Consider the following 26,931-nt stretch of genomic DNA (forward strand, 5'->3'; position numbering starts at 1 on the left):
ACCCGTGCTGTGTGATGTTGCTGGCACGCGGACCCAGCGCAGGGGCATTTCAAGAAGCCAAGATGCCGCAGGAGAGGCAATAAACTGCAGAAGTTTGCAAAAAGCAGCGGGGGACGCAGGAGGTCTCCTGCCGCCGCGGATCTGCCTGGCAGAGACCTCCATCTCTCCTTTAGAGATAACGCTCTGAAAAGTTTAATCGCTCCCGCGAAGGGGATTTTTTTTTAATGAGATGCAAAGCGCAGCGATATCTGACTCACTGGCAATTAGGCTCGGGAGGGTGTGTGCCCACAAACAGCACAGTGTTTTCTAGGCGCTCAGAGGGCCTCTGGTGACTCATGTTCACCTTGATCCGGCAGGATTTCGCTCCCGCGGCTGCCGGAGCGGGAGAGCCTGCGAGCTGCCCGGATGCTGTACGCGTGGTGAGGTGGCCAGGCAGGGAGAACTGCTCTTCTCCATGGAAGAGAAATTGTTCGGTGCTAAAAGGGGATTTAAACCTCTGTATGAAAGGATCAAGAGTCTTTGTTCCAGATTTCACTCTCGCTGCCTTCACTTTCTGTTTTGGTTTGGCTTTTTCTCCATCTTTTGGGGCCGTTCCCCATGAAGCATGTCGCGCCGTGAGCCTTCTCCAGCAGCGGGATGTCCCACTGCGGGGCTGGGCACAGCCCCGGTGCCTGGCTCGGGAGCTGGGGGGCCGGGAGCTCCCCGGCACCGTGCCAGAGCCTCGGCCGGGCGATGCGATGCCCTGCGCTGTGCTCCCTTCCCTCGCACCCCCACTCTCATGGCTTTGCTTTCTCCAGGCTTTCCTATTGATGTTTCACACCTTCAAAGAGTGCTCTGCTGCTTCTATTTTTTTTTTATATTGTATTTCTTGCTCCATAAAAGCCATCTGTCTATCTGTCTGCTTTTAGAGGCCGTATTTCTCTCATCTTCTCCATTTCTCTAAGAGTTACTGGGTCTTTTGAAATCCTTTACCCTTTCCGGGTGTTCATTCCCGTGTACGGCCGCTGAGGTTTCAGGGCAGGCTGTGCATCCCTGGGCTGCCAGGGACTTCCTGGGACAAAGCCAGGTTTGGGTCTTGGATACTCCGGTGGAATTAAGACCCGAGTCGGTCGAATTTCCCAGGGGATCGCACAGCCCTGTGCGGACATCCAGCCCTCGCCACGGGAAGGGGATGGCTGGGCCCTATGCCGGTCATCTGGGCATTTCCAGTGGGGTCAATGCTTGTCTTCACTCCTGGGAAAGTGGAGCTCTTTGGCAGAGAGTCATTAAAAATCCCATTAGAAGATATTTTCTCCTTGGATATTTTCCACAGCGGCAATATTTCCCATTCATGCGGATATCTCAGCGGGCGGAGTGGCGGACTCCGATGCGTGGCTCCTACGAAGCCCTATTGTGTTAAAACGATGCAACCTACCCATTTTAATTATTTTGTTTTAAAGCTTGTTAAGCTGCTACTTTATATGTACTGAGCTAACTTATATTTTTTTTAGATCAAAGCGTTTCCTGTGTAAGTTGTAATGACATGTTTGAGCACATTAATTTAGAAAATACGATAAGCGCTCGGGTTATTTACCAGTGGAGCGGTGGTATTAAAGGGTGCTGTAAGCATAGCTTGTACCATGGTCTTCCTCTCTGTAGGTCCCTTCAGAGCCGGAGGGCTGGGTTGAAATAGTCGCTGTCTCTTGAAACAACCATGTCTTTGTGGATGTGGGCTTCAGAGGAGGAAAACCCCTCGTAAGGCTTGTGCTCCAGCCTGGGATCAGGCAGGATTATCGCAATCCCAGTCTTTGTCCGCTCAGCTCCTGGCGGGGAGAGCCCCGCTCCTGCCGTCCCATCCCGCAGCGCTTGGGCTTTGCATCCCGCTCATGCACCCTAACGTGGTCGTTTTGTCGGAGGAGGAGGCCTGATCATCCTGCAAAAACCCGGCTTTGTCCACAAATCCATTATACAGAGGGTAGACGTGTAGCAAAGGAGGAAAATTAATGAGCAAAGGGAAACAAGCAGCTCCTCCGTTTGTGGCTACGGGGGATGCGCACCTTCCTCCGTGAGCCTGTGTCCGCATCGGGGAGCCGCTAAACCGAACTGCTGTCCTTGTTTATTCTGTACAGCGTTAGGGATGATCGCTAAGCTCCCGGGTTTAGTGCTCTCACACATATGTCGCAGTCCCTTCCCTTCCGCAGACGGGTTTTTACATGCATTTGGTAAAAGGGGGAGGTGTTCTCCGCTCTCGTGGTGGTGATGGAGAGGGCAGCGTGGTCCGGCGTGCCCGGGGACCTCCCGGTGAGGTGTTAGTGAGTAAAGACTAGGAAGTAATTTTGTGGTGCACACGGGGTGGTGGAATACACGAGGCGGTTTAGATAGAATTTAAAATAGGAAAAAACCCTTATTTCCTTAGATTTATGGGATTTTTTTAATATCGCCAAGAATGGAGCTTGAGGCTATGACTCTTCAACGGGATTTGTAGCAGATTTGGAAATCTAAGAGAAACTTCCCAGCAGGTTGTGTCTGAACTGATGCTCTTGTCGCTGCCTGATCCCCGGCGCTGGTGCAGAATTCGTGGGGGACGAGTGAAATAAGTCGGCGACAGGTGCAGGTTTGGGCTGGAAAGCCAGCGTTCACAAACCCCCTTTATCCAGCGGGACAAAAGCCGAGTGTTATTTCCGACGGTTTGATGAAGCGCCCCACTGTCCGGCCCTGCCACGCTAAATGCGCGCAGTGTTTGCCGGGCGGCAGCGGGGGAAGCGGCGGCCGCGCCGTGCCCGCCGGAGGGGATGCTCTAGCGGTACCCCGGCCGCAGGGGCCGAGCATGCAGCTGAGCCGTGCCCCTCAGCGAGTGCTCGGGGCGGTTTGTCACCCGGCCGGGGCGGGAGGCGGGGTGACCGCCGTACCCTGCCCGCAGCAGGCAGCGCAGCGTGCCTTTGCCCAGGCCCTGCCTTGCAGTGCCTGGCAGATGAAACCGCAGCCCGGTGGGTCTTCCTGGGGGAGCTGGGCCGTGCGTGGAGCTCCTGCCGCCGGAGCAGCGGTGGGTGAATCGCCGAGCGCCGGTTTTCACAGAAATTTGCTGAAGACATTTCTCTGCTGAAGGCACACGCCGACTTCTGGGCTTCCCACCCCCGGCGCTTTTCAATTCCTATCTGAAATAATCCCGCAAGACCAGGGAAACAGCAGACGTTGCATCCCTTTCAGATCAAGTCGAACTAGGCTGGCAGTCTTGGACGATGTTCGCCTGCTCGCTGCGTTAGCTGAGCTCTCACGCTCATCCTTAGGCTGGCTGCGGGCGCTGATCACCCCTTAGTCCTCTTGGCGTCCTTTTAAATGTTTAAAAATTAGAAATGAACTCAAAACCAGGGTTGAAGTTTGGCTCGGCTTTGGCAGCGACCAGGCACGTGGCCGCCATGGAGCAAACCTGCTTTTGCCTTTGCAGCAATGCCACGTGCGCCTGTGTTCTCCTTTTTCCTCTTCCCCGCCTGGCTCCGCAGGGCCGTGCTGCTTCTCGCGGTGTGGACGTGGGATGCACCGGTGGGGTCCCGCGCCGGTGGGCTCCAGCACCACCCCGGGCTGCTGCGCTTGGGGCTTTGCCCTTTCTCTGCCTCCGGCGAAGGACGGGTCCCGAAGGCGAGAGCAGCCGGGGCCGCGGCACTGCTGCGCCAGATCTGACAGCCTTGGCAGGGGCTGCGCCTACCGCATCAGCATATTGGCGGTACCGCTGGGTATTAATTATGCCTTCCGCACTCGCGGCTATTCAAATGTTAAAATTGTTTATTTGCAGCTGGGCGAGCTCAAGACAGAGGCAGCAACGCCGCGCGCGAGCGGCTCCCCCCTGCCGCGGCCGCCCTCCTGCCCCCCTCTCCTCCGCGGGGTGCGGCTCCCCACGTGCAGGCAGGGACGGATCCAGCTGCCTCTGTCTCGGCATTTCTGTCCTGGGGAGGACTCGCTATTCCCCAGCCCCGGCCGACCTCTTTCCACCCCGTTTTCCCGGGGAAACGGGGGCCGTCTGCCTGGCCGCGAAAGCGTGGTGGTGAGGATTCAGCCTATTTCACCCTCTGCTGATTTCCCTCCCTGATAAATCCCATCCCCTCCGCCGCAGGAAGCAGTGTCGGTTTAATTACTTGTGGGGAGAAGGGGGAGAGCAGAGGAACTTAGGACTTGTTTTAAATATCACTTTTATTAGTAGGTAATCCTGAAGCTCAGTTCTGTAATATAGATAGGTAGTGATGTGGCACATTTAATTTACCTAGGTGCTACTGTGTGTCAGCTTTTGTGCCTTAATTCCCAGTCCCGGCTTTAAAGAGCTTGGCAGCCATATTTTCTCAAATTTATAATTATCTTGGCAGAAGCCGTGACTGCAGACAGCGCAGTGGATAGTAAGTTCCCAGTTGCCGTTGGGTCTGGGCTCAGAGTGACTTGTCCCGGAGCAAAATATCGCTTCGGAGAGAGGTGCTCGGGTCGGCGGTGCCCGCGGTCCCACACCTCCGCTGCCGGCGCCCGGGGAAGCGGTGTGGGATGTGGTGGGCGCTGTGCTGGGTGCCCTGCCGGGGTGGTCCATGGGCTCTCCTGCTGATCCCGTGGCGTAACTTGCCATGTGCCTTTTGGCACCCATCCGTGCCACCCTCTCACGGGAACGTGCACCTTCCTTCCTCTCAGCCCTGCAAGGGTCTCGTTCCAGCCCGGAGTGAAACGGTGATGCTCTGTTTCCATGTCGATGGCTGGTAGTGTCACAACAAAGGACAGTCGCTGCACTGCAGGGATCCTCGGGCAGGAAAGCGGGGCTGGAGAGGAGAGCGGCTGCGGCAGGCGCCGGGTCTGCAGTCCCCATCTCGGCGAGGACACGCGATTACAAGCCAAGTGTCTACCACTGCCATCGCCGAAACTTTCCCCTCTTCCTCTTGCTCCAGTGTGAAAGTCGCCCACCGAGATGCAGCGGCCTCATTCTTTTTCCGTATGAAGCTGGCGAGTTCCTCCACATACTCTCAAAACACACCGTGTTCCGAACGCCTTTGTAGGATGCGCAGCCGCTCTGCTGAGGATGCTTTTCCTAGAGCGTGGCGCCTGCTTCCCTGCCATGTCTTGCCTGGGACAAGCAAACATCACCCCATCCCTCCAGCCACGGCTCCTGCTCGCGCTCCAGGCATTTGCAGGAGTGTTTTTGTCTCTGTCTTGCTCGGTGTACGGAGGTATAAAATGCTCAGAGTTCGTAAATCATCCCAACAAGGACGTAACCTTGATTCCCTGTGCAATACCAATAGATTACCTAACAGGAGGCATGAAATGGAAGAATGGCTCCATTTGTATAATTCTGCATTAAAAATCAGCCTATTCTGCGTTTAATGCTGCCTGTGAAGTGTCTCCACGGTCAGGGGAGAAAGGGGTTGGTGTTGGAGAGCAAACAAGTACCTTATGAAAGGGACGTAAATAAGCACCTCTCGCCGGCGCTGCCCGGGGATTCGCACTCGAGTGAGGCTTTTGAGGCCTCGGGGAAGTGGGTTATGTGCAAACGGCTCTCAAGCTGCTGACAATTTGTGTTTTGCAGTTTGTCAGAGCCACTTGGTGGCCGTGATCCCAGTTAATTGCTTGGACAGATTACCAAACTCGGGGATTTCTGGGTGCACAGCGGTCGCCTGGTTTTGCAGCTGCGGGATTAACCCCTGTCCTGCCCGCAGCATCGGGGCTCGCTGGCGGTGCCACCATCCTCCGAGGGTCCCTGGGAGGCGTTTCCCTCCCGCTCCGTGCACGTCCTCTTGTGCATTGGCTGCGCCGGCTGTTCCTGCTTTCCCTTCTTGCGTGTGTGCAAGTGACAGAAGCCGATTTCCAAGGCAGCATCCCAAAGTGGCGCGGGGCTGCGCAGCCTTCAGAGCTGCGTGAATTAAAATCCCAGGCTTTGCAGTGAAGCAGCAGCTTCTCTGGAAGCTCTGGCTCTCACTGGGGCATGGCAGAGTGCGCGTGAGAAGTAGCCTTGTGCAAGGGTGCGGTGGCTGGGGTGCTGCCAGCCCTGGGCTCGGGGGGCCTCGCTCCCATCGTGCTGCTGGACCCCCTATTCCCACAGCCACCTCTGCCCTGGGGATGCTCATGCCGGCTGCCTCTATGGATAGAAATGCAAAATAACATGCGTGGAGGGTGACAGAAGAAGAGGGGTTTTACTCCGCTTGTCCTGACTGCTCTCATCTTCTGTCTGTGCGGTTTTTCCTATGGATTTCTGCCCAACTTCCATACTGTACTGCTCTGCCAGTGCATGCAGCTCCATCATGTCAAAAGCAGTAAGCAATCCTCGATGCTCCTTATTGATTGGGAAACATCGTGTAGTTGATGCAAACAGCGCTCCGCGCCTGTGCATGTGCTTCAGAGCTGCAGCGGTGCTGCAGGAGCCGTGGCTGCGAAGCGGCAGCCCTGGGGCCACGGGCCCTGCTGATGCCCAAGGGGCAGCGGGTTTGGGTTCGTGGCCGGGATGCGGGTCGAGGGGGGCCAGGGGCGGCCTTTCCCAGGCCGCTGCTTCACGTGTTTATAAGGTAATTCCAGGACAGAGATAATCTTGCATTTTCAGCTCTGCAGCAGTCCGAGATGGCTAATTACCAAAGCATTTCTCTTGCTCGTGTGTGCTCCTCAAAGCACTCGGGGGCTTCTGGCTGTACATGAAGCTTCATCGGGGCGGGAGGGATTCGGTCGTCCTGGCTTTGCTGGCGGGAAGGAGCTGAAGGAGCACGGGGCTGGTGGCAAGAGCCGCGTTGCTGTTGCCCGCAGGGGCGGTGAGGAGTCAAGCAGCATCGCTGCCCCGGCCATGAAAGCGTCCCGGCAGCTTCTTCCCAACCAGCGAAGAGCAAGTCGAGCTCGCGTCCTTCAGCCTCCTCGAAATTAATCTCTCTTAAGTGCCGACTTCCCTCCTCTTCTAAGCAAACGGCCGCATCTGGAAGGATTTGAGAAGGGGTTTTCATACTGGGGAGAATTCTGGAATGTGAAAAGGCTGCGATGGCTCCATCCGAAACACCTTCCACACCCGTAACTCCATTGCCTTTAAAACAGATTGGCTCGGCTGGGCTCAGCAAAGCAACCCTGGAGCGCTTAACATGCACAATCCCTGTAATTATCCGAGTAGTTTCCTTGAAGTCTGCTCTTGTACTTCTCGCAAAGCACAGGTAAATATTTGTAGCAGTTTCCCTTATGGTGTGAGGATACGGCCGCCTCTCCAGCCATTAAGCTGTGGGAGCGGATTTGTGGTTCACGGGAGCAAAGGCTTCGAATGAGGAGGGCGAAGGAGGGATTTCATCTTCTCAAATATCTCTGCTGCTCCTTTCTTTTTTTAACCCAATTTCAGAGTTTTGTTGAATTTTTCCTTGAGTTTGAGAAGTATTTTGGGATAATGTTCCCATTCACCTCCAAGATGGGAAAAGAAATAACATGAAAATTGCCCACACTCCCCGTCTCTCTTCGCAATGGAAACAAAAGTTGTGTGTCCATGTGTATGGGGAGAGTCATGAATAATCAAAATCCTGCTTCCCAGAGGGTTCAGCGAGCAGCGTAATCGCAGCCCTGCCTGGTGCATCCCTCCAGCCCACCACGTAACCCCGGCCGGGGCTGGGTCTGTGCCCCCGAACCAAGGCAGACGGGTGCTACGTGCACAGCCGACCGATTTATCCCCTTCCCTATGACAGCAGCCCTCGCTTGGAGTGCAGTCGGTGAGTTATTCCATGCACTGCGAGCAGTGAAGGTTCCTCTTGCCTCTGCTTCCCGGCCGGTGGGATGCAGCTCGTGCAGTTGGAGGAGGGTTTGTGCCATTTGATGTCTCAGCAAAGCTCAAACGTCCTCCCGGCCTCTGAGCAGCAGTGATTTTTGGCTCGTGCCTCCCGAGAGGCGAGCGGGTGCTCCCCTGCCCGGGGTGGCGATGGGGAGGCGGGGGCTCCCCAGGGGCGGTGTGGCGGGAGCGGTGGGCTTTCATGGGACAGCCTGGGGTTTTTGGGGCTAGCACAAGGTGGCAGGACCTCCGGGCTGGACGTGTCCCCGCTCCCTGGGCTGACCTCTGGGACGCGTCTCTCGCCGCCAGCTTTGGCAGGGTGCTTGGGTGGGGCTGGGGGAGCGGGAGGGAAGGGAAGGGTGGTCCTGCGGCGGAGCCTGGGGCCCCGGCTGCTGCCGGCCCCGCCATGCGCTGCCGCATCCCCGCCGCCGCGCCGAGCACATCGCGCTGCGTTGCCTAGACAACGGCAACTCCTACACGCTGCTATTTATTCTGAAGGACACTTGCTCTTATCTGTTGTTGCAAAGCCCTCAAAAGATTGCATGCCACGCAAAATTCCTCTGAGGTAACCGGACTCGCCGCTCATGTCCCAAAAGCCACCTCCTGGGGATGTGCCAGCCAGCGGGGTGGCCGGGGGGCCGCTCCTTGGCTGACAGCCCCTTGGCCAGCATCGCTCAAAGGGACGCAGGCGGAGGGTGACCCATGCCGTCCTTGGGGCAGGACGGGGTGCTGCCGGGTGCTCTGCTGCCTTGCGCTGCCCCGTACGAGCCGTGGGTGTCCCCCACCGTGTTCCTCCCCATCACCAGAGGCTCTGGCCTGGGGAGGGATGCCAGGAGCAAGGGATACCCCTGCGTTTGGGTGTCACCCGGCACTGCCTGGCCATGCTCGAGCACAGCGTTTCTGGCATGACCCTCCTGAAGCCGGGGCTGCGCATTGCATTTTCCCACGTGTCCTCCTGATGCAGCCATGCTTGGGCAGGTCCTGCACGGGAGCAAACCCCCGCGAGCTCGGGGCTGCCGTCACTGCAGCTTGAGAATGCCACGAGCAAGCAGGAGGAAATGGGAAGAGGGGGAAAAATCTCTTTTTCCTGCAAGCTGCCAATCCCGAGGACTGGCATTTTTGTCTTTCAGAAGCTTCCGCACAGCAGCTGAGATTTAGCGAGCACCAAGTTTGAGCTGGGCGTATCTTCCCTCGCCTCGTTCAGCGGCTGTTAATACAAGTGGACCGTGTGCGCTGCTTGCTCACGGAGGGCAGGGAAGAGGTTTGGGTGCGAGAGGTGGTACCTGGGGCGAGCGTAGCCCTGGGGAGGTGCCCGGCACCTCTCCTTCCTTGCGAGGAGACATTTCAGGTGGTGTTAGGGAGTCGGGCAGAGGCCGAAGTCGAGCCCGACATGCCTCTGGAGTGAATAGGAGCATTGCAAAGGTGAATCTGTGTTTAATGCTCTCGCTGGAAACCTCAGCTCCTGACTCCTCGCCGGTGGAGACGGGGTGTTGCGGGTGGCACCACTGATGCACGGCACACGGGGGATGCTCTTCGTGCTGTCCCCCACGGCACTGCCGCTGCTCTGCCAGCCTCTAAAAAAAGCCCACCAGCAACATGTTTTGGGTGCTTTGGTTTTTTTGAAGCCTTGAAATCCTTCCTCCCCCAGCCTGAACTATTTTGGTTTATGTTGTCTGTTTCTGGCTCTTCCCTTTCTCCTTCTGCGCTCTTTTCCTGCGTCACCCCAAAATAAATGCTGTTACACTTTGAAAAAATACCCAATTAGGGGGGGGGAAAAAAAAAAAGAGGTCCTCTGAGCAGAAAAAGACTGTGCCTGAGAGTATCCAGGTCAGCTCCTTTAGCTTCATTTGCTCATGCATGGAGGGAGTGTACAAATGCTTCTGTCAACCAGATGCACATTTTGTAGTGCTACCAAGGACTTTACGGGGCGCGGCGCTGCGGAGGATTAGTCTATTTAGCCATATAAAGCTCTCATTAACTCCTGCTGAGTTCGACCAAAGTCTTTCTTGTGTAAAAGCTGAATAAAATGGAGTAAAGCTTTTTGGGCTTTGGCCTAATGATTTTTTTGCTGGGAAAAAAAAAAACAACAAGAAAAATTTGTGTATCAGCCATTTTCTTACCACGAAACACCGTGCCTCATGTGGGGTAGCATCTTAGGGGAAGATGGAGTGGAGCAGAACCTCGCAAGGTGCGGTGCCGCTGAGGAAGGACGAGGGCTTTGAGGTGACCTGACCTGGTGGAGGCACGTTACCTCAAAGCACAATTTTAAATACTGAGCGTGCCACCAGTGCAGTGTGATTTCCAGCTATTCTGTGAAAGAGAGAGCAGCGAAAGGGCTGCTTGTCCTTCCCTGCTAGGTCAGGGGCTTCGCTGAGGAAACACCCCGTGCAGTGCCCGGCAAGTCCTCGTGCCGCGGGGTCGCGTTCGGTGCCGTGCTCCACAGGAGGGGATGCTCCTGCTGCGGCGTGGGTGACCTCCTCAACAGGACATGGGTTACGCGTGGAAACACAAGAGTCCACAGACTCTTCTGCTTCAGCTCATTGAGGGATTAATACCACCGCCCACCGTGGGCTCGCTCCTTGCACCTTGGCTTGGAAAGCCGGGGAGCAGGGGCTGGGCTCCCCAGTACCTCTGCAACTTAGAGACCCCGGAGCAAAGGCTCTTGCTGCTGGCGCTCTGCTCGTGCTATCTGCTTTAGATAATTCATCTAAAAGGGCTGAGTTTGGGCAACACGGACGCTGGCCGCTTCCTCAGGGCATTTCGGGGTAAACACCATCCTCGCGTTGTTCACAGATCCACTCAAAAGCAGCAAAGTCACGGTTTCGGATGGGGGTCCTTCATCTGCCTAGCTCGTGGTGGTGGGTTTTACGGTGGGAGGAGGGTGGGGAGGGGGCGCAGGGTGCCCTGCGATGCTGTTTCGGGGGTGCTGGCTGGAGTGCCGGGGGAGGATGAGGGCATGGCTTTCCCGCGCTGCCGGGGGGTGTTTCGAGTGGCTGGGCTTGGGGAGCCGGGACGCGCCGTGCCGGGAGGGAGCCCTGGGTTGCTCCCCTGCCTTTCTAACACTGTCGCTGTCTGTCTGCAGGTCAAGTTGCCCGCTCGGAAGCCATGCTTGGGTTTTAATAGCCATGTTCCACCTAGCCATGGACCTCGCCAGCTGCCAGCCCCCAGCCAGCGGTGCTGGGGGGAGGCTCTCGCCACGGCCAGCGCTCCGGCACAGACTGTCCCGCGGCTCGCTGTGGGGCACGGAGAGCGGGGAGGAGCTGCGGCCCCCTGGCCCCCGCTGGACCTGCGCCCCCGCATCCCCCCCGCAGAGACCCCGCTCCCGCCGGCCGTCCCCCACTGCCCCACTACCCTCCGGCCTCCCCCCCGGCCGGCCCCGCTCCCGGAGGGGCCGGCGGCACCTGCGCGGCCACGGCTTCGCACCACAGGACGGGCAGTCCACAGGACTGCCCGAGGTCATCGTCTGGGGCCCCACGGGTGAGGAGGACTCCCTGGAGAGCAGCACACTGCCCGGCACCTTCGCCACCGCCGCCGCCACCACCGCTGCTGTGACCACCACCACCACCACCACCACTGCTGCCACCGGCACCGCTGCCACACCGCCCCGCGTGCCCCCCAGCACGCCGGCTCCCGCGCCTGGTGGGGACGCGCCCCGCAGCAGCCCCGGCCGCACCAGCACCGCCGAGCCAGCCGCCGGCCACAGCAGCAGCGGCAAGGATGCTCGCCTGCCCCGCGGGCTGGGAGACAGCACAGGTAGGGACTGCCGGGGGGCCGGGGCGGCAGCGGGTAAATGGGGAGGGCTGGGGGGTCCTGGAGCGGAGGGGTCGCTGCGGCACGCGTTTCCCTGGTACAGAAGTAAGCGTGTGATGTTAAGCAAGAGCACTCGGGAAGCAAGCGGTGGCTCTGATTTACCACTTTTATCTGAGGTGTTTTCTAGCAGCTTGCTGTGTTTTTCCCATTAGTGGTACCTAGCCACAGCCCATCTCCTGTAATCGTATTTAGCGCGGCGCTCGGGCAGGGCGATGCGTTCCCCCAGCGCTATCTGCTGCATGGACATGGATGGGAAAGCTGCCTCCCATTTATTTCAAATTATATTTGTTATTGCCAGTATTAAACTGTGGGATACCATTGTATAGTTTACAGAATTTATTCACTGTGCTTTTAGCCTACAGTGCTTTTCTAGTTGAATCGAAAGAGAGTTTTATGGCCTAATCTTAATCCCAATTAATTTATCTAGCCTGCCCTGCTTGGCAAAAAGAGACAAGCCAACCATAATGTTGTTCCTGACTTAGAGGAGTTATTTATAGCGGTGAAAAAACTCCCAACCTACACACCTTTTAAAAAAACGTTGGAAGTGGCTGGGTAAATTAGCAAGGGAGTATCAATAATGACTGCTGGCATGAGCTGCTCGCTGCATGACAGGCATGGTGAGATCTTCAGCCTTATCTCCCCAGACCGGCCGTGGTTGGTGCCTCCGGCTTCGGTGGCGTCGTCCAGTCCGGGTGCGCAGGGTCCGGTGGGCTCGTTGCCGTCGGCTGGCTGCGGCAGCCCGTCCCTCTGCTCCGTTTGCAGCTTGTGGGAGGATGGCCCTGGGCATGTGCCGTAGCTGAACAGAGTTGGCTGCCTGGTTTAGGCGAGGGTGACCTGCCGGTGCTGCCACCACCACCGCCGCCACCACCCTCCCTGGCCGGCAGATCGGCAGAGAGCCCCGAGCCTCCGCGTCCCGGCAGCCTCCCGGGGGGCCGGCTGCTCTAATCTGCCGGCTCTTAGCTCTCATTAGGGGTTTTTTCCAGGATTGGAGTTTTTGCTAATTAACTTATTTTCGTCGAGTGGTGAATGCGATAAACGCCTTCCTGGGGCTAAAGGACCTTTTTGATCTCAGCCCGTCCACCCTGTATTGAAAAGCGCCTGAGCTCCAGATCTGCTTTTCCTTCCGCTGCCGGGGCTGAGTGCCCAGGAAAGCCCCGGCAAGCTCCCGGCGGGGAGCACCGAGCCCCTGCAGCACTTTGGGACAAGCGTTTCGGGAGCCAGCGGCCACCGCTGTCTCGAAGCACCGGCCGTGCGATCGCCGGTTTTGCTGGCGGTGCGCCTGTGCCAGGCTGTGCATTTTTCAAGCCCTGCTCCTCTCTGTTATATAAGCTTTAGCGGCTGGAAGTGTTTGTTCTCTGCTGGGAAAAACATATGGCTACAAATTAGGATTAGGTAACTCATCTGTACTTTTTATTTGCCTCAGCAAGCATTGCGAATCCCCGTCCTGTGAGGCACTGCGTGTCGCGATAGGAGCCCGAGGTGGGTGGGTGGCTGGGGAGGGATGCTGCGCTTGCAGCCTGCGGTCCCTCAGCTGTCTCTGGCAGCAGCCCTGGGGGTCGGGCTGGTCCCGCCTGCAGCACCCAGGGGAGCTGGGGCCATCCTGGGAGGCAGCCAACCCACCCCCAGGCTCCTGCAGCCGAGCGGACCCGTCGGATCGGGTGCTGCTGTCGTGCTAAGGAAGGTGCTGCGTTCCCCCCGCGTCCCTCCTGCGCCGAGGCCTTCCGTCCCTCTGCGCGTTGCCGGAAAGGGACTGGCGAATGGGCGCCCGGTGACGCTGGGGGACCGCGGGGGTCCTTGGGGCGCGGGGGCTGGGGGCACTGTAGCGAAGGCAGCAGCGCTCGCTTAGATGAGCAGTTAGAGCAATCCTGCTCAGCCAGATCTTCCTCTCGCCCCGCTCCTCCTTGCTGAAGAAGCGAGAGAAAAAAAGCGAAAAACAATGTCTCCGTGACTCACTAGCAGCAAAAACAAGCTTAGAAAAATTTCCCTGGAATAGCAAATACACTGCTTGTAGGTAGGAGAGAAGGCAGATGAGTGATTACTTGTGCTGTGCGGAACGAAAGCAGAGGCTGGTAGGTGCCACTCTGGGTTGGTGGGTGCCGCCGGGCGGGGGGGTGTCTTGGGTAACCCACAGCTCAGGTGTGTTTGTCCCGGTGCCGCCTCTGCCTGCTCGGCGCCTGGCAGAGTGCTGATGGCAGTCAGATGGGGACGCAATATGTTCACCCAGGCGTAGTTTATGCTTATGCTTTTCAAAAATGTGTTTCCTTTTTCGGGGGCTGTCATAATCATTTTATGGTGGAGCATGGAAAGAGGCAAGGACTGTAAGGAGCTTTCACCGGGGCAGCCATGGGGCTGCCCTCCGTGCGGGCTGGGCTCCTCCGCCAAGGCAGAGCGTCCTCCTGGACTACGGGCTCAGCCAAAAAACAGAAGAGAAAAGAAGAATGAATCAGAGACTGTCAGAGTGAAGGCATGAATTGCGCTTGCTGGGTTGTCTGAGGCTCTCTTTTCAGTATTATTAGAATAAAGGCATCTTTAATTAAACCTTTAAGTGCTTTATAAGGCAGAAGACTTTATGTGCCGTCTGCTGCTCTTAATGGTGATTTGATCGCCGGTACACAACGGGTTTGGCATCGTGCTCTGCGAGCAGCGTGCTCGTGAAGGAGCCGGTGCTAAGGGGCACCCCCTCCCCAGGGCCGGGGCAGAGCTGGGGGCCGGGTTTGCTGGCCGGGGGTGGAGGCGAGGGGCTGCATGGGTGCTGGCATGGGCACCCGCCGTGCCGGCAGCCGGAGCCGAGCTCACAGCATGCCCCAGCCAGCCCTCCGCTCCCTCCCCGCTGCTGGCCAGGAGCGTATCGGGAATAAATAATAATAAAGAGACATTGGCTGCCCCGCTGGGAGATGACCCTGCCTTCGAAAAGAGGGTGCAGGAGAGGGGGCGCTGGATGGAAGGAGATAGCGGATGCAAAAGGCTTCAAAGGAATTAATTAAAGATAAAATGTGTTTAAAAGAAGACCCTGGGCGGTCGGGATGGAGCCGCTGCTTTGATCCGCCGTGCAAAGGCGTGGGGAGCCATCGCAGCCGGCGGCTGGAGAGGAGGCGAGGGGGCTGGACGGCGTCTCCTGGGCCAGCACCCGCCAGTCGCCTTTCCCGGGGGGTTCCCGAAGGATCCTTTGTAAGGCCGTGCATCAGCTGCAGTTTTCCTTAAGGATGGAGGATGATGGCTGAAGCAAGAAATGAGTGCGGCCGTAAGCTGAGCTCTCTCTGGCGAGGGAGAAGAGACGCTCTGTCTCCCCGGGATTAGCAGATGTCGGGCGTGCGTGTGTGCCTTCACCAAGTGTGTATAAATGAGCCAGAAACTCTCCTCTGCTGCTCTCAGAGATATTTATTGCTCGGTGATATTTGCTGTAACACCTGAGAAGATAAGTCCCAGTGTCTTTAGCATAAGCCCCTAGGATCTTTGTTCTTGGCAAGAATATTTCACAGCAGCAGGATATTCTCCTTTCATCAGTCCAACCCAAAATACCAGGAGGTTTCCAGGAACCCTGGGTTTTTTTGCTGAAGAGCTGCATTTTCACTTCAGGATGACTAATGCTCACTGGGCTGGATTTTGGAGCTGATCGCCCTGATTTACCAGGTGGAAAACCAAGGGGCTTTGCCTGCACAAACTCCGCTTTGAAGGCGAGAGGGGTGTTAAGAGGAGCAGCCCCGAGGCGGTTTCCCGGCGCAGCGGGTCGGGCAGCGCATGAACTGGCTTTGCACCGGAACAAGCTTTTCCAAGAAGTCTCCTGCCATATCTCCTCCCCTGTATCTAACCCTCGTGGGTTTTGTAAATTATTTTTCTTACAAGCTATTAAACAGCAGTAGGGTTTGCGTTACAGCAAAGTCCGACTGATCGCCCCTGGGAAAGGCCATTTGTGGCTGCAATTGCAGCAGAGTGGCCACGCAACGCTCCCGATTGAATTTTTCTGTCCAAAAGCAGTTTTATCGGCCAGATGAGGCTTTCGGGGATCAGATGGGTTTTCTGATGGCTGGGGAAGCTGTAATGCCTCTCGAGTCCAGCTGGTCTTCCCCAGTGTCTGCACGATGCTCGGGAGGAGGCAGAGGTCTCGGTGCCCAGGGCATGCAAGAACAGAGGCAGGAGACTCGTGGCAGGGATGAGGATGGGATGCCGAGCCCCGCCAGAAGATCCGCCCCCCCTTTGGAAAGAGCCCCTCCTCGGGCAGATGCCGGCACTGATGTCCCTGTGCCCAAAGGCAGCTGGGGACGATGCCTGGATGCCTCATGTGCCTGCCTGCCTGCCTGACTGGCGTGGAGTGGATCCTCTCCAGTGGTTGCCATCCTGCGTTGCCTGCTCCGCTCCCCGGAGATGCAGTACCCGGTGCGGCTGCTGCAGACCGGGGAGGCTCTGTGGAGCCCGTCAGGCCAGCCCTTCCCTGTTCTGGGCTTGCGCAGCTCTTCCAGCTGTATTTTGCCTGCTGGGATGTAGGCAGGGAGCCAGGCCAAGTGCCGTGGACAGTGGCTAAGCCACTGCTGGTACGGCTGTTGCGGGCAGCAGGTACTGATGTGCCCGTCAGGCTGGGGGACGCGGCGTGATCGGCTGCCCGATGCGCTGCCGAGCCGAGCGCAGGGCAGGGCGGAGGCAGTGGTGACAGCGCCAGTTGTTGGCTTCTGCATGGGCGGTGATGTTCACCATGGAAATCACTTAGAAGGTTATCTTTCCCAGGAGCAGTTGCCACGGCACTGATTCCATCTGCATTTCCATCATTTCCCTCTCTATAAGCTCTTCAGCTGCTCCCAGGAGCCAGTTTCTTTTCAATGCTCGTTTCTGGGAGCCCGTTTGGGAAGGTGTCTCCCTGGCTAGATGCACTGCTTTGGTTGAGGAGCGAGAGGGAGAGGCGTCAGGGCCTGACCGAGCACGTGGAAATCCTGCTGCAATCAAGGACGCGTCTCTGGCTCACCCCCGCGACGCCGCATGGGCCCTCCCCGCTCCCTGCCACGTGCCAGCAGACCCAGCCCTGGCTTATTTAGGAGATTTACCCTCTTCCAGCATTTCACCTCAATTTGGGAGTTGTGGAAAGGCTGAGGCAGGGGGGCGGAAAGGAGCAAGGAAGCAATCGCGCGGCACGTGTGCGGGAAGGGGCTGAGGTGCTTCATTGCAGCCCTCCCGGCTGGGGTGTAGCAGGTATTTGGAGCATCTGTTGTTTTCCTGCTGCTAACGGTAACTCAAGATTACGCTCTGCAAAATGAAATGGAGCTGGTTTTTCCTTTTTTAATTTTATGCAGCTTAGACGCCTTGACGAGGGTCTTCAAAGAGTTGCAGCTCATAGCTGTTTTTATTGGGAAAATGAAAAATACGGTCTCCCTAACCAGAGCTGTTGAAATAAAGGCCTTGGGGGATAGAGGTTCTCTTTGTTTTTAATTAAGAGCTTATATCTCCTGTTCGCTGCCATTGCACACTTCTGCAGTAGCAAGACATTAGTCTCAAATGGATTTTCTCATGGAATTAATTCTGTTGATGCAGAGCTGTCCGGGAGCCATTTCAAAAGGTGGCCAGAAAGGCCAAAACTCGGTGCTTTCATCTTGGTGGCAAATATATGGTCTTTAAAATAACATATAACACAAAGTCCTGGCATTTGCTTCCTTTGAGAAGATTGGGTTTTTCCCCGGACTTGGGGAATTTGGAGTTGCATTTTGCAGGTTGGCACATGGCCGCTGCCTGAGCGGCCGTGGCTGGGGCTGCTGCCCGCGGGGGTGCCGAGGCTGGGTCTGCCGCCGCGGGAGGGGACGAGAAGTCCCCGGCGAGAGCGGAGTGCGGTCGGACGTGTGAGAGTGGAAAAACCCAGCAATATTTCAGCATTTCCAAGGGTTCAAAGAGCGCCTTTGAAGAGCTTTCCCTCCTGGCAGGCGACACATTAAATTCTGCTGCACTAGCAGAAGCGCAGGGGTTTGGACACACTTTCAATTCCATTAAATACTTCTCCTGTAATTACCCTCGAGTTAAATGGTCACTGCGTCAAATTGCCTAGTAAAAGCCTTGTAAGAGGGAACCGCGTGCAGTCCCCTCGCAGTGATGAGGCATTTACAGCTGCCGTGGCCGGCGCTGGATGGGGCGGCAGCTCGCCGGGCGTCCCTCCCCGATCCCGCACGCCAGCCCCTGCCCTTCCTGCAGCTTGTTTCTTCACCAGTTATTAACGTGTAATTAAATGACGGCCGGGTTCTGTAACTTGCTGAGATCGGAGTTTTGCCATTTGAAACGTTTGCCACGGAGATGAGCAAACGAAACGCAGCCACCATAATTCCTGCTTGCAGGTTCTTTCCTGCAGCCCGCCCCGCGTTCTGGGGGCGCAGGCTTTCACTGTGAGTTACACGCGCGCCAGAAGGCTTCCCGCGCCGGAGGAGGAGGGTAATTTTGCTTTATGAGCTATTGATTTTATCCTCCAGGTCCCTTTCCTCCAGACAGATTGGGCTCCTAGGGCCGTGTTTAAAATAATGCTTTGCTCTTCGCAGCCATCTCTCTCTTTCATCTCGCCTCGCCCCCAGGTGGTACGTGTCCCTTACGGGATGCTCCCCTCTCCCAGGATGCCCCATCCATTAACACCTTCTCCTGCCGATTGGATATTTCTGTTCGATTTTGCTCTGTACAGTTCTATATATTTCTTTGAAGGCCTAGAGGAAAGGACCTGATATATTTGCAAAGTAAGAATAAAGACCTATTAGACTTTATTGCAGTGGGTATTGCTATAGAGCTTCCCAGGGAATCATCCCAGTTACCCATCCCGTCCCTTTCCCTCTTTCCATAGCTGCCATGGTTAATGCTGTTGGGAAAAACATCTCCCGTCCCCTTGAAATCCCCCCGGGCTCTGGTGCAGAGTTTATATGCGATGCAAAGGAACTTTCTTTTCTGCCGGTACATATGGCAACTTATGTATGTGATGGAGTCTAAAATTATCCAGCCTTTCTTAAAATCCATGTGTCCTGCTCTGAAGAGCTGCCATCCTTCCCAGTGCTCAGCCACCTGCAATCTGTTCTGCCTGTGTGTTTCCCATTATGTAAGTGCAAGGATTAATTGCATCGTTAGGTTCTCCCATGTCCCTGCCGCCTCTGCCTCGGCTCCCATCTTTGCAGAAGGTCTCATTTCCGACGCCGCTTCTGTTTTCAAAGGAATCGGGCACTGGGCTGTTTTTATTTTATTTTTAGAGTCTTTCCTTTTATCTTTTTCGGCAGTGTCCCACTGGGAGCTGCTCCAAGATTGCCGCGAAGGATGCGGTCGTGCTGGCTGTGCCGGGCTGCTGCTGGCGTGGGCATCGCTCCTGACCTCGGCACGCACGGGAGCACCGAAGCGGCAGGGCGGGCGTGAGCTGGGAGCTGGCGGCTGCACTCCTCGGGTCCGTCGGGACACGGCTCCTATCGCGACCGTCCTCTGGGAACCCAAAGGGCGGGGCCAGAAGCCTTTCTTCGCGCCTCGCCTTCAGCCAGCGGCGGGGTGCCGGCGGGAGGCGGGGAGCCCTGTGGCGTTTTCCCCGTGAATTCCCTCGGAAAGGAAAGCCGGAGGCTCTGGCTCCTGAGTCGCTGGTGGGAGGTGGCCGATCTCCCCAGCTTGGGGGAGGACGACTCCGCCAGCCCGTGCAGCTCCGCGCCCTGCCCCGGGTGTCCCCAAGGGTGTTGGCTGTCAGTTCAGAGCCCCCCCAGCCTGCAGAGCCATGAACGGGTTCTGCGATGCCCTGCCGGCCCTCCTCCTCGAGGGCACGAAGCCCAGCGGCTGCTCCCCAGTGTCGGACCCCTCCGGAGCTGGAGCTGGAGCTGGTGCGGAGGAGGTGGGTGCTGGGTCCCACCACCATCCCCAGCCCTCACCTTTGCTTCCCCTGACCCGCTCTTTGTTCTGCAGCTGCGGGTGCCAGCCGTTCTCCGAGGAGCCTTGTCACAGCCTGTTTGAACCAATTGAAGTGTAATTGGGAGTAAATGGAGGAAATGGGTCATTTGCAAAATAGGTGCTTGAGTAGAGGGAGAAAAATAGCCCTGACGCATCCCAGCCCGCTGCGCTTGGCTTCGCCAGGGCACAGGGGCTGGCGAGCAGCCATCCGTCTGTCTGTCCGATGGCTCCCCAGGGAGGGAGCGTGCGGCTTGCGGTCCTGGGGAGCAGAGGAAGAACCCTAAAGTACGCGGGGTTTGCAGCATTCTGCACCTCCTGTGTTTTGGTGGGCTTTTGCCTTCTGCTGGCTCGGCACTGAGACCGTGCCAGGACCCAAAGAGCCGGCATTTCGGAAGCGTTGGCCTTTGGGAAGTCATTTCTCCTTGGTCCTGTCTCTAGAAAACCCCTCTCGCCAGCGATGTCCGTGGCGTGGCTGATGTCTGCCACCGCCTCTCGCTCCAGATCACATCCTGTCCTTAAAACCAGTCAGGATCCTTGCTCTTTTCTCCAGCTCTTCTCCCAGATCTCCTCCATCGAGTATCCGCTGGCAAAGCGGAATAAACGCTAGAAGGTGCGGGGTGCGTGCTTCCTTCCAGAAACCTTGCTGCTTTTATTTTGGAGGTGAGTGCTTTTGCTCCGCCAGATGCCAGAGCTTTGTGGTCGCCGGGGCGGGTGCCAGGCCATCACTCCCCTCCTCTTTGCACCGGTCCTTTCCGGGCAGCCTGGTGTCGGTCGCTGCTGCTGCCCGCCCTGCGGCACGCCAGCTGGGAGTGAAGCCTTCCCCGCGAGCGATCGCTACCCCAGTGCTTGGCACCAGGCATGTTTTGGTGAATCAGACTCGCCAAAGGTGACCTTGGTTTTATTATATTAAACTGTCAAGGCTCACATTTCTGAGCATTTGATTTACGCTCGGGATGCATCCTGGCAGCAGAGTCCGCAGCGCTTCCTAAAAAGGTGTTGCTGCTGGCTGGCCTCATTGCTCAAAATCTGGGATTTTATGGGTCTCCGCATCCAGAGCGGGGATCCGCGCCTCCTTCCCAGGGCGGCCAGTGGCAAAGCCTAGGTCCTGCGGCGTGGACAGCATGGTGACGCTGACAAGGATGAGTGGCGGTGGCCTTTGAAAGGTGACTTATATCCCTTCATACCCCCGCGCTGAGCAGTTTCCATCTCCCCTCGGGAGCCCTTGCGGGTCGTGGCAGCCTTGTGTGGCTTTTCTCCCACTCTTCCCCAGGCCAGAAGCACTTTCCGTCACGTTTCAGGGGGATTAGGGGTTCTTTGGAGGTGCGTGGGCTGGGGAGGCGTTGAACGCTGCACGCCCTGGGAGGTGGCAGCTTTGCCCTGGGAGTCAGGCTAAGCTCCAGCAGCTTTTCTCCCTTGATGAGTTTTGTCGGCAGCGTGGGTGCACGGGCAGGGACCCGAAACCCCCGGGGCGCGGGGGTGAGCAGGGGGAGACGGGATAACAGATTTCAAGGGAGTCAAAACTTTTGTCCTTCGAGAGAAGGCAGTGGAGCAGCAAGCGTGATCCATGGTTTAAAATACCACCAATAAATCTCGTCTGGCCTAATTACCCAGCCTGGTTCTTGGGCTGCTGCTCAGCGTCTCACGCAAGCCTGCCGTGAGAGCGGTGTGTGCTGTGCCAAAAGCAGGGGAGACACGGCGTGGCCCCGAATCCACTGCTCAGGAGCGTGGGAGAGCCCTGTGCGGCGTTCCCGTGGGAGCGTGGGGATGCTCTGCACAAAGTCCTTGCGCAGAGCGGCACTCCGGGCTGTGGCGGGGGCACACTGCTCCCGACGTGTCTCTCCCGGGAGGGTTTTCTGCCCTCTGAGGAGGGGGTGTGCCTGGCTCACACCGCTTTGCCAGGGAAGGGATGTGCGTGCATACGGTTGAAAGAGCTGCTGCGGCCGGTTCGCTGCCGAGACCCGTGGCCGGGCAGGCAGGCAGCCGTCTGCACGCCTCCTTGCCAGGTCTGTGGCTGGGGCGGCCCTGTGGGCATCCCCGGCTCCGGCCGTGCCGTGGCCCCTGTGCAGAAACCGTCCTTGCCTGCAAGCAGCCGGCCAGGAGCCCGTGCGCTCTTCTGTGGGAAGGAGTAGTGTCTTCCCTGCCACGCACACCCGCACGAGCTGGGAGCGCTACACATATATTGCACAGATGCGCATATATATATATATAACGCTGCTTGTTTTCCTGTCATGCTAACACTTATTTATTTATTAAAAATACCATCCATCAGGAGCTGCAACATCTGTTTGTGAAAAATAGCACATCCTTGGGCTGCAGCCAGGAAAATCATTTCATTACGAAATTGCAACTGTAAAGCAGCACCAAATCACAAACATACTGTACATTGAGATGCTTTTGTTTCCAAACTGCTCATTAGGAATGATACACGAGCCAAAATTATACCCTGTGTAAGGTGAATTAGAAGAAAATGAGCCCATCCGACCTTCTAAGTGAGCAGCAGTTAGTGCAGTAATTATTATCTCTGGTTAATCCTGCACCCACTGCAAGGCTGCGCTCAAGTTTCCCTTTCTGTCCCGGAGGGGATACGTCTTCACATCTCTTCCGTTCTTCGTGCCTAATTCGGGCTGACAAGGAACATACTTGAGAGGATAGGAAATGAGAAGCCTGGCTTAAAGATTATTTTATGTAAGGCAGGAGAGAGGATTGCGTCGCCGCTGCCGGGGGCTGTGTACGGCCCCGTGCCGGGGAAGGACTCGGGGGGAGGCAGCGGGACGGGGGGGTCTCTTCGTGGCAGGGGGCTTTGCTCGCCGCTGCCCAGGATCCTCTTGGCTCCTGTTCCCACTCTCTCTCGTTTCTTTTCTCTGCAGGTCTGGCGGTTCATCAGATAATCACTATTACCGTGTCCCTCATCATGGTCATAGCCGCTCTGATAACAACTCTTGTCTTAAAGAATTGGTAAGGTCCCTCCTGGGTCTCTTTGGCTTTGGGGGTGGCGCAGGGATGGGGACGGGGGGGTGCCTTTCTGGCTGCTAGCGCTAAAGCCCGTGGCATCCGCTGGGATGGCTTCGGAAAGGCATTGCAGGAGAAAATGGGGTTTTTTATACTAAAACCTCCAAAGAAGGTTGAAGCACCTGGGTTCATCTGTGCCCCTGTGGCTCCCCCGCCTCTCACCGCGTGGTGGGTGGCTTTGGGGAGCAGCACGTGGCCAGGGTCGGGTGGCCGAGTGCCACGTGGGACACGTGCACATCACTGCTCTGGGATTGCCTCGCTGCCACGTGATGCCACCTGGTGAGGTCAAAGTCGTGCGTTCGGCTGCAGCGGCTGTCCCCGCAAGGGAGCCGGGACCTGCCCCGCGCTGGGTGGCATCTCCTTTGCTGCTGAGCTTAAGCAGCTTTGCTGCTGCTCCTTAAAACACCAGCCTGGCCCAGCAAGCAACAATTGCATTTTCTGACCTTCCCTACGACTCCAGGGACTGAAGGGCATCTTCCGAGCCCCTCGGATGCCGCCGGTTTGAAGTGCGCCCCAGCCCCCGGAGCGCTCATGCGCTCCTCCAGCTTAATTTGCTCCCATTTATTCTCTCGGCATGGCCAGGCGTATGGCAAAATAGGTTAGCTTGTCGCTTCAGGCGCTCGTGACTTTACCTATTTTCCCAAGGAAAGTGGCCTACTTTGAGGTCAGTGTTGCTGGACCGGTGGGAGAGCTGCCGCGTGGTGCTGCCGGGCTCGGTGGCGGCGGTTGTCTCCTCCGGTGGTCTCCTCTGGCCGGGCTGCCTCCTGCCCGCTCTGCCCGCCCGAGCTCTCCCCGGGTGCTGCGGCAGATCAATTCCCGCGCCCCAGAGGAAATTAGAAAACCGGGTTGATGAAGAAGCCTGCTCGCTCCCCGGGATTAGAGGAAAACCTATTAGCAGGGCAACGGAGGCATCTTAATCTCGGCAGAGCTTTAACGAAGCGTTGCAGCTGGCTGAAAGCGCCGAGTTACTCGCTCCACAGCCGGGTTTGCTTTGCTGCGAGCGGACCCGTGGGGAGGCATCGGGATTGCAGCTGGTGACGCCCGGTTTTGTCTCAGACAGGATTTACTTTACGAAACTTCCCTAGTTGTAGCAGTATTTCAGTGAAAGAGCATGGAAAATACTTTATAAAACACTTCTGGGATTTTTCTCTAATAATGGTCATAAGCAGCACACATCATTGATCCGGCCGACCACAGCTTGGCAGAACAGCTCGAGTAACATAACCCTGAAGCCAAAAAGGGGAAAAAAAAGTAAATACAGTAATCAGTGTAGAATAGAAATTGTTTACAATAAGTGAAATTGGGAAATCACCAGAGAATACCTGCAGGCGAGCGCACTCAGCAGTCAGATGTGTCACAAGCAGAAAAGCAACACCCGGATGGGTTTGCTCAGCTCTGACGTTTGCCAAACTGTGCTTTGGTTTGTCACGCATTTTTTAGGCTACCCCCGGCGCTGCGTGTGCCGGCGAGGGCCAGCCGCACGCTGGCTGCAGGCTCCGTGGCAGAGCTGACCCAGATCACACGCTTAGTCCCCGGCCCCAAACGGGAGGTGGTCTCTACCCCCGTCCTTTGGCTAGTGCGTGGCCCCTGCGGGCAGGACGGGTGAGCGATGGCTGTGCGTCATGCAAGCGTCCTCCTTGTCGTTACTACTTCTGCAAACGTGCCGTGGCGGAGCTGACGGTTATTTTAGCGGCTGTCTCTTTCGGTTGTGTCAGCCGGTGCAGAGCAGGCTGTGCCCCGCCGCTGGCAGATGCTGCCGCCCCGGCGGCCGGTGCCGCTCCCGAGGGAGCATCTTGCTCCTGGCCCCGCAGGTCTTCCTCCGCAGGCAGCGCGGGCAGCACCAGCATCCCCAGCTCCCGCTGCCCTCGGAGTTGCGATCTTCTGAAACTCCAGTATTATGACAGGCACTGTCAGTCCAGTTTGGAAGAAGTGACATCTTAATTAAGTCAGCGTCTAGACCCTTAAATTGGAAAGCCCTTAAATTGCTAGCTGGCATTCTCCTTGTTTCGCATGTACCGAACCAGAAGCCTTGCACAGCCACGCGGTCCCGTTGGAGCCTCCGGAGCCGGTGGAGTCACCGGCGAGCAGGCCTGCCCCGCCAGCCGTCCCTCAGCCGAGGGGGAGCGTGTCTGCCATGTCACCCCAGTTTCTGAGCTTGCTTATCCCAATAAGTTAAAACCTTTTGGTGCCTCCCAAATGGGAAGGGTTTAGCTTCATTGTTCTCACCTATGACTTTTCACTTGAAAAAAGGCTTTAATTTCCTGCAGGTATAAATGTATGACTTGCTAAGTAATTCCTCTGGTAGTAAAAAGCTTGTATTTAAAATTTAAATTTGAACCTTAAAAACAAAAAGGCAAGCAAAATGACTGCTTGATTGTGGCTGATCTTTCCAAAGTGCCTGCATTCTAATCTAATATTGAGCAATGTATAATTAATGGTCGATCACGCGCGTTCCCCTGCCGAGCGTCAGCGACGCGCGGTGCGTCGTGTCCCTTCTTCTCTCCCCTGCCGCCCCAGTTGCGCGCAGAGCGGGCGCCCGCGGCGCAACAGCCACCAGCGCAAGCTGGACCAGCAGGAGGAGAGCTGCCAGAACCTGACCGACTTCGCCCCCGCCCGCGTGCCCAGCGCCCTCGACATCTTCACCGCCTACAACGAGACGCTGCAGTGCTCCCACGAGTGCGTCCGGACCCCCGTGCCCGTCTACGCGGAGGAGGCGTTGCACTCGCCCGGGGATTATAAAACAACCTTCAATGGAAACAGGTGAGGTGGCCGGCGCGGTTTCCGTGCGGGCTGGGGAGTGCCGTCCTGCGCCGGGGGTCTGCTGGCCCCTCCGTTCCCTGGGGAGATGCGCGTGGTGGAGCTGCCTTCTTCCGGCTCCCCGTGCCGCGATGCTCGCCCACCCCATAGCTCAGCGTGGGCACAGCCGCTGGACCTCTCATCCTGTCCGTGAGGACGGGTGGTCGGCGCGGCAGCCCGTGTCCTCGCGGTGTCAGCCGGCCTGACCCCGCGCACGGCTCAGCAAGCCCTGGCCGCGTTCAGCACTGCACGTTTTTCAGTTCCCGGCTGCCGCCGCCAGCACATAAATGCTGCTGGATCCATCTTCCAGCATTCGTGCTGTCTCCTAAGTGGCATCGAAAGAGCTGCTGGGTTGCGAATGAGCGGGGTGATTAATGGAGGAGCAGGCGGCGAGAGCCAAATGAACCATTTGTCTGGCGTGAAATAATGATGCGTTAACAAGGGGTCTTCGTAGCAGCTGGCAACGCGGTGTAAAAGGTGGGAGCCCTCGCTCTGCGTGCCCCTTCCCTGCACGGGGAGGGAGGTGGACGGGAGGGTGGGGTGAGGGACCACCCCACACCCTGGGCTGGCTCCCAGAGCCCTTTCGGTGGGTGCTGGTGCGAAGTTTCACCGCCTGGTAAATGCATGTTCCCCATCAAAGCTAGACAAAAAATGAGGAGAGTTTTGAGGGAGAAAATGAGCAACGAGTGCTCCAGGCAGCCTGGCTGGACCGTGGCGTGCGTGCCACCCACAGCTGACGTCTACCTGCATGAAGGACAGACACCTGGAAGCCAACAGCTTAATAGACATCTTTTTAACCATCATCTTCCGTGTGCACATGGGGTTTTGCTAGTTCACATTTTTGGGGGTTTCCTCAGATCTTGGAAGGCAGAGACTTGGCAGAGATTTTCCAACCATTTCGTTGAACGTACGCGTGCATTGATTGTGACGTGAACCCCAGCCACGCAGCGCAGGCATGCCCTTGTCCTGGATGGAAGGGGTTCGTTGCTTTTCTGCCGTCAGGTGATGCTTTCTGGGATGCTGCTGCCCTCGGTGCGTTTCCAGGCAGCCTGGCGGACCCCGTGCAGGCGATGGGCATGGCAGACCCATGCGAGACCCACGGCGTGGGGCAGCGCTGCTCTTCGGCAGCTGGGGACGGGGATGAGGGAGGTGGCAGACAGGAGATGCTCTGCTGCCGTATCTCCAGGGCAATTGGCTGCGTTAAAAGGTGCTCATGCACAGGGGTAAAAACGTTCGATATTGCAGTCCGTCTTTTTCTTCTTCTTTCTCTGCTTTGCACCACCCTGGTTTCCAAGGCCTATAAGCCCATTCAAAGCATTACTTCAGGGATTTTCTTTTTTTCTTCCTCTACAAAAGCTGATTTTTGCAGCAGGCCAGCTCGGCTTGCTCCTTGTGTGTTACATACCAGCACGTGCAAGCCCCTTTTTCTGCTCGCTGCAGACCCTCTTCTTCTGACCGGCATCTTATTCCCGTGGCCTTTGTGTCTGAGAAATGGTTTGAAATCTCCTGCTGACTGGCCGAAGCCTGTTTGACTTCTGGGGGCAGGGCAGACGCCATCGGGCTGTTTCCTGGTACGTACCGCGCTCCCCCCGCGTCCATCCCCTGTCCACCATCCCGTGCCCATCGTTCCCTGCCCGCAGGCAGCCGCTCTCTTCCCTGCCTGGTGCCATCCTCCCGCTCGCGCTTCTTTTGGGACATCAGACCTGAGCGGGGTGGCTCACCCGGCC

The 26,931-nt window shown here is 57.2% G+C and overlaps 1 protein-coding gene across 1 annotated transcript; it reads left to right on the top strand.

Moving 5' to 3' along the window:
• Positions 1-62: 62 nt before the first annotated feature.
• AJAP1 (adherens junctions associated protein 1) lies at positions 63-26,717 on the top strand. The gene is made up of 6 exons (XM_059829876.1): positions 63-76; positions 357-419; positions 10,806-11,476; positions 22,267-22,354; positions 24,926-25,168; positions 26,645-26,717. The coding sequence occupies exons 1-6, from the start codon at positions 63-65 to the stop codon at positions 26,715-26,717; spliced, it is 1,152 nt and encodes a 383-aa protein (XP_059685859.1).
• The last annotated feature ends 214 nt before the right edge of the window (positions 26,718-26,931 follow it).

Source organism: Gavia stellata, chromosome 27 (genome assembly GCF_030936135.1).
Source record: "Gavia stellata isolate bGavSte3 chromosome 27, bGavSte3.hap2, whole genome shotgun sequence".
Taxonomy (NCBI): Eukaryota; Metazoa; Chordata; class Aves; order Gaviiformes; family Gaviidae; genus Gavia; species Gavia stellata.

Bases quoted from the DNA above. Each gene is read 5' to 3' on its own strand.
- AJAP1 (XM_059829876.1), top strand. The intron at 420-10,805 runs GTGAGGTGGCCA...GTCTGTCTGCAG, and splicing joins GCCCGGATGCTGTACGCGTG to GTCAAGTTGCCCGCTCGGAA. The intron at 22,355-24,925 runs GTAAGGTCCCTC...CTGCCGCCCCAG, and splicing joins ACTCTTGTCTTAAAGAATTG to TTGCGCGCAGAGCGGGCGCC.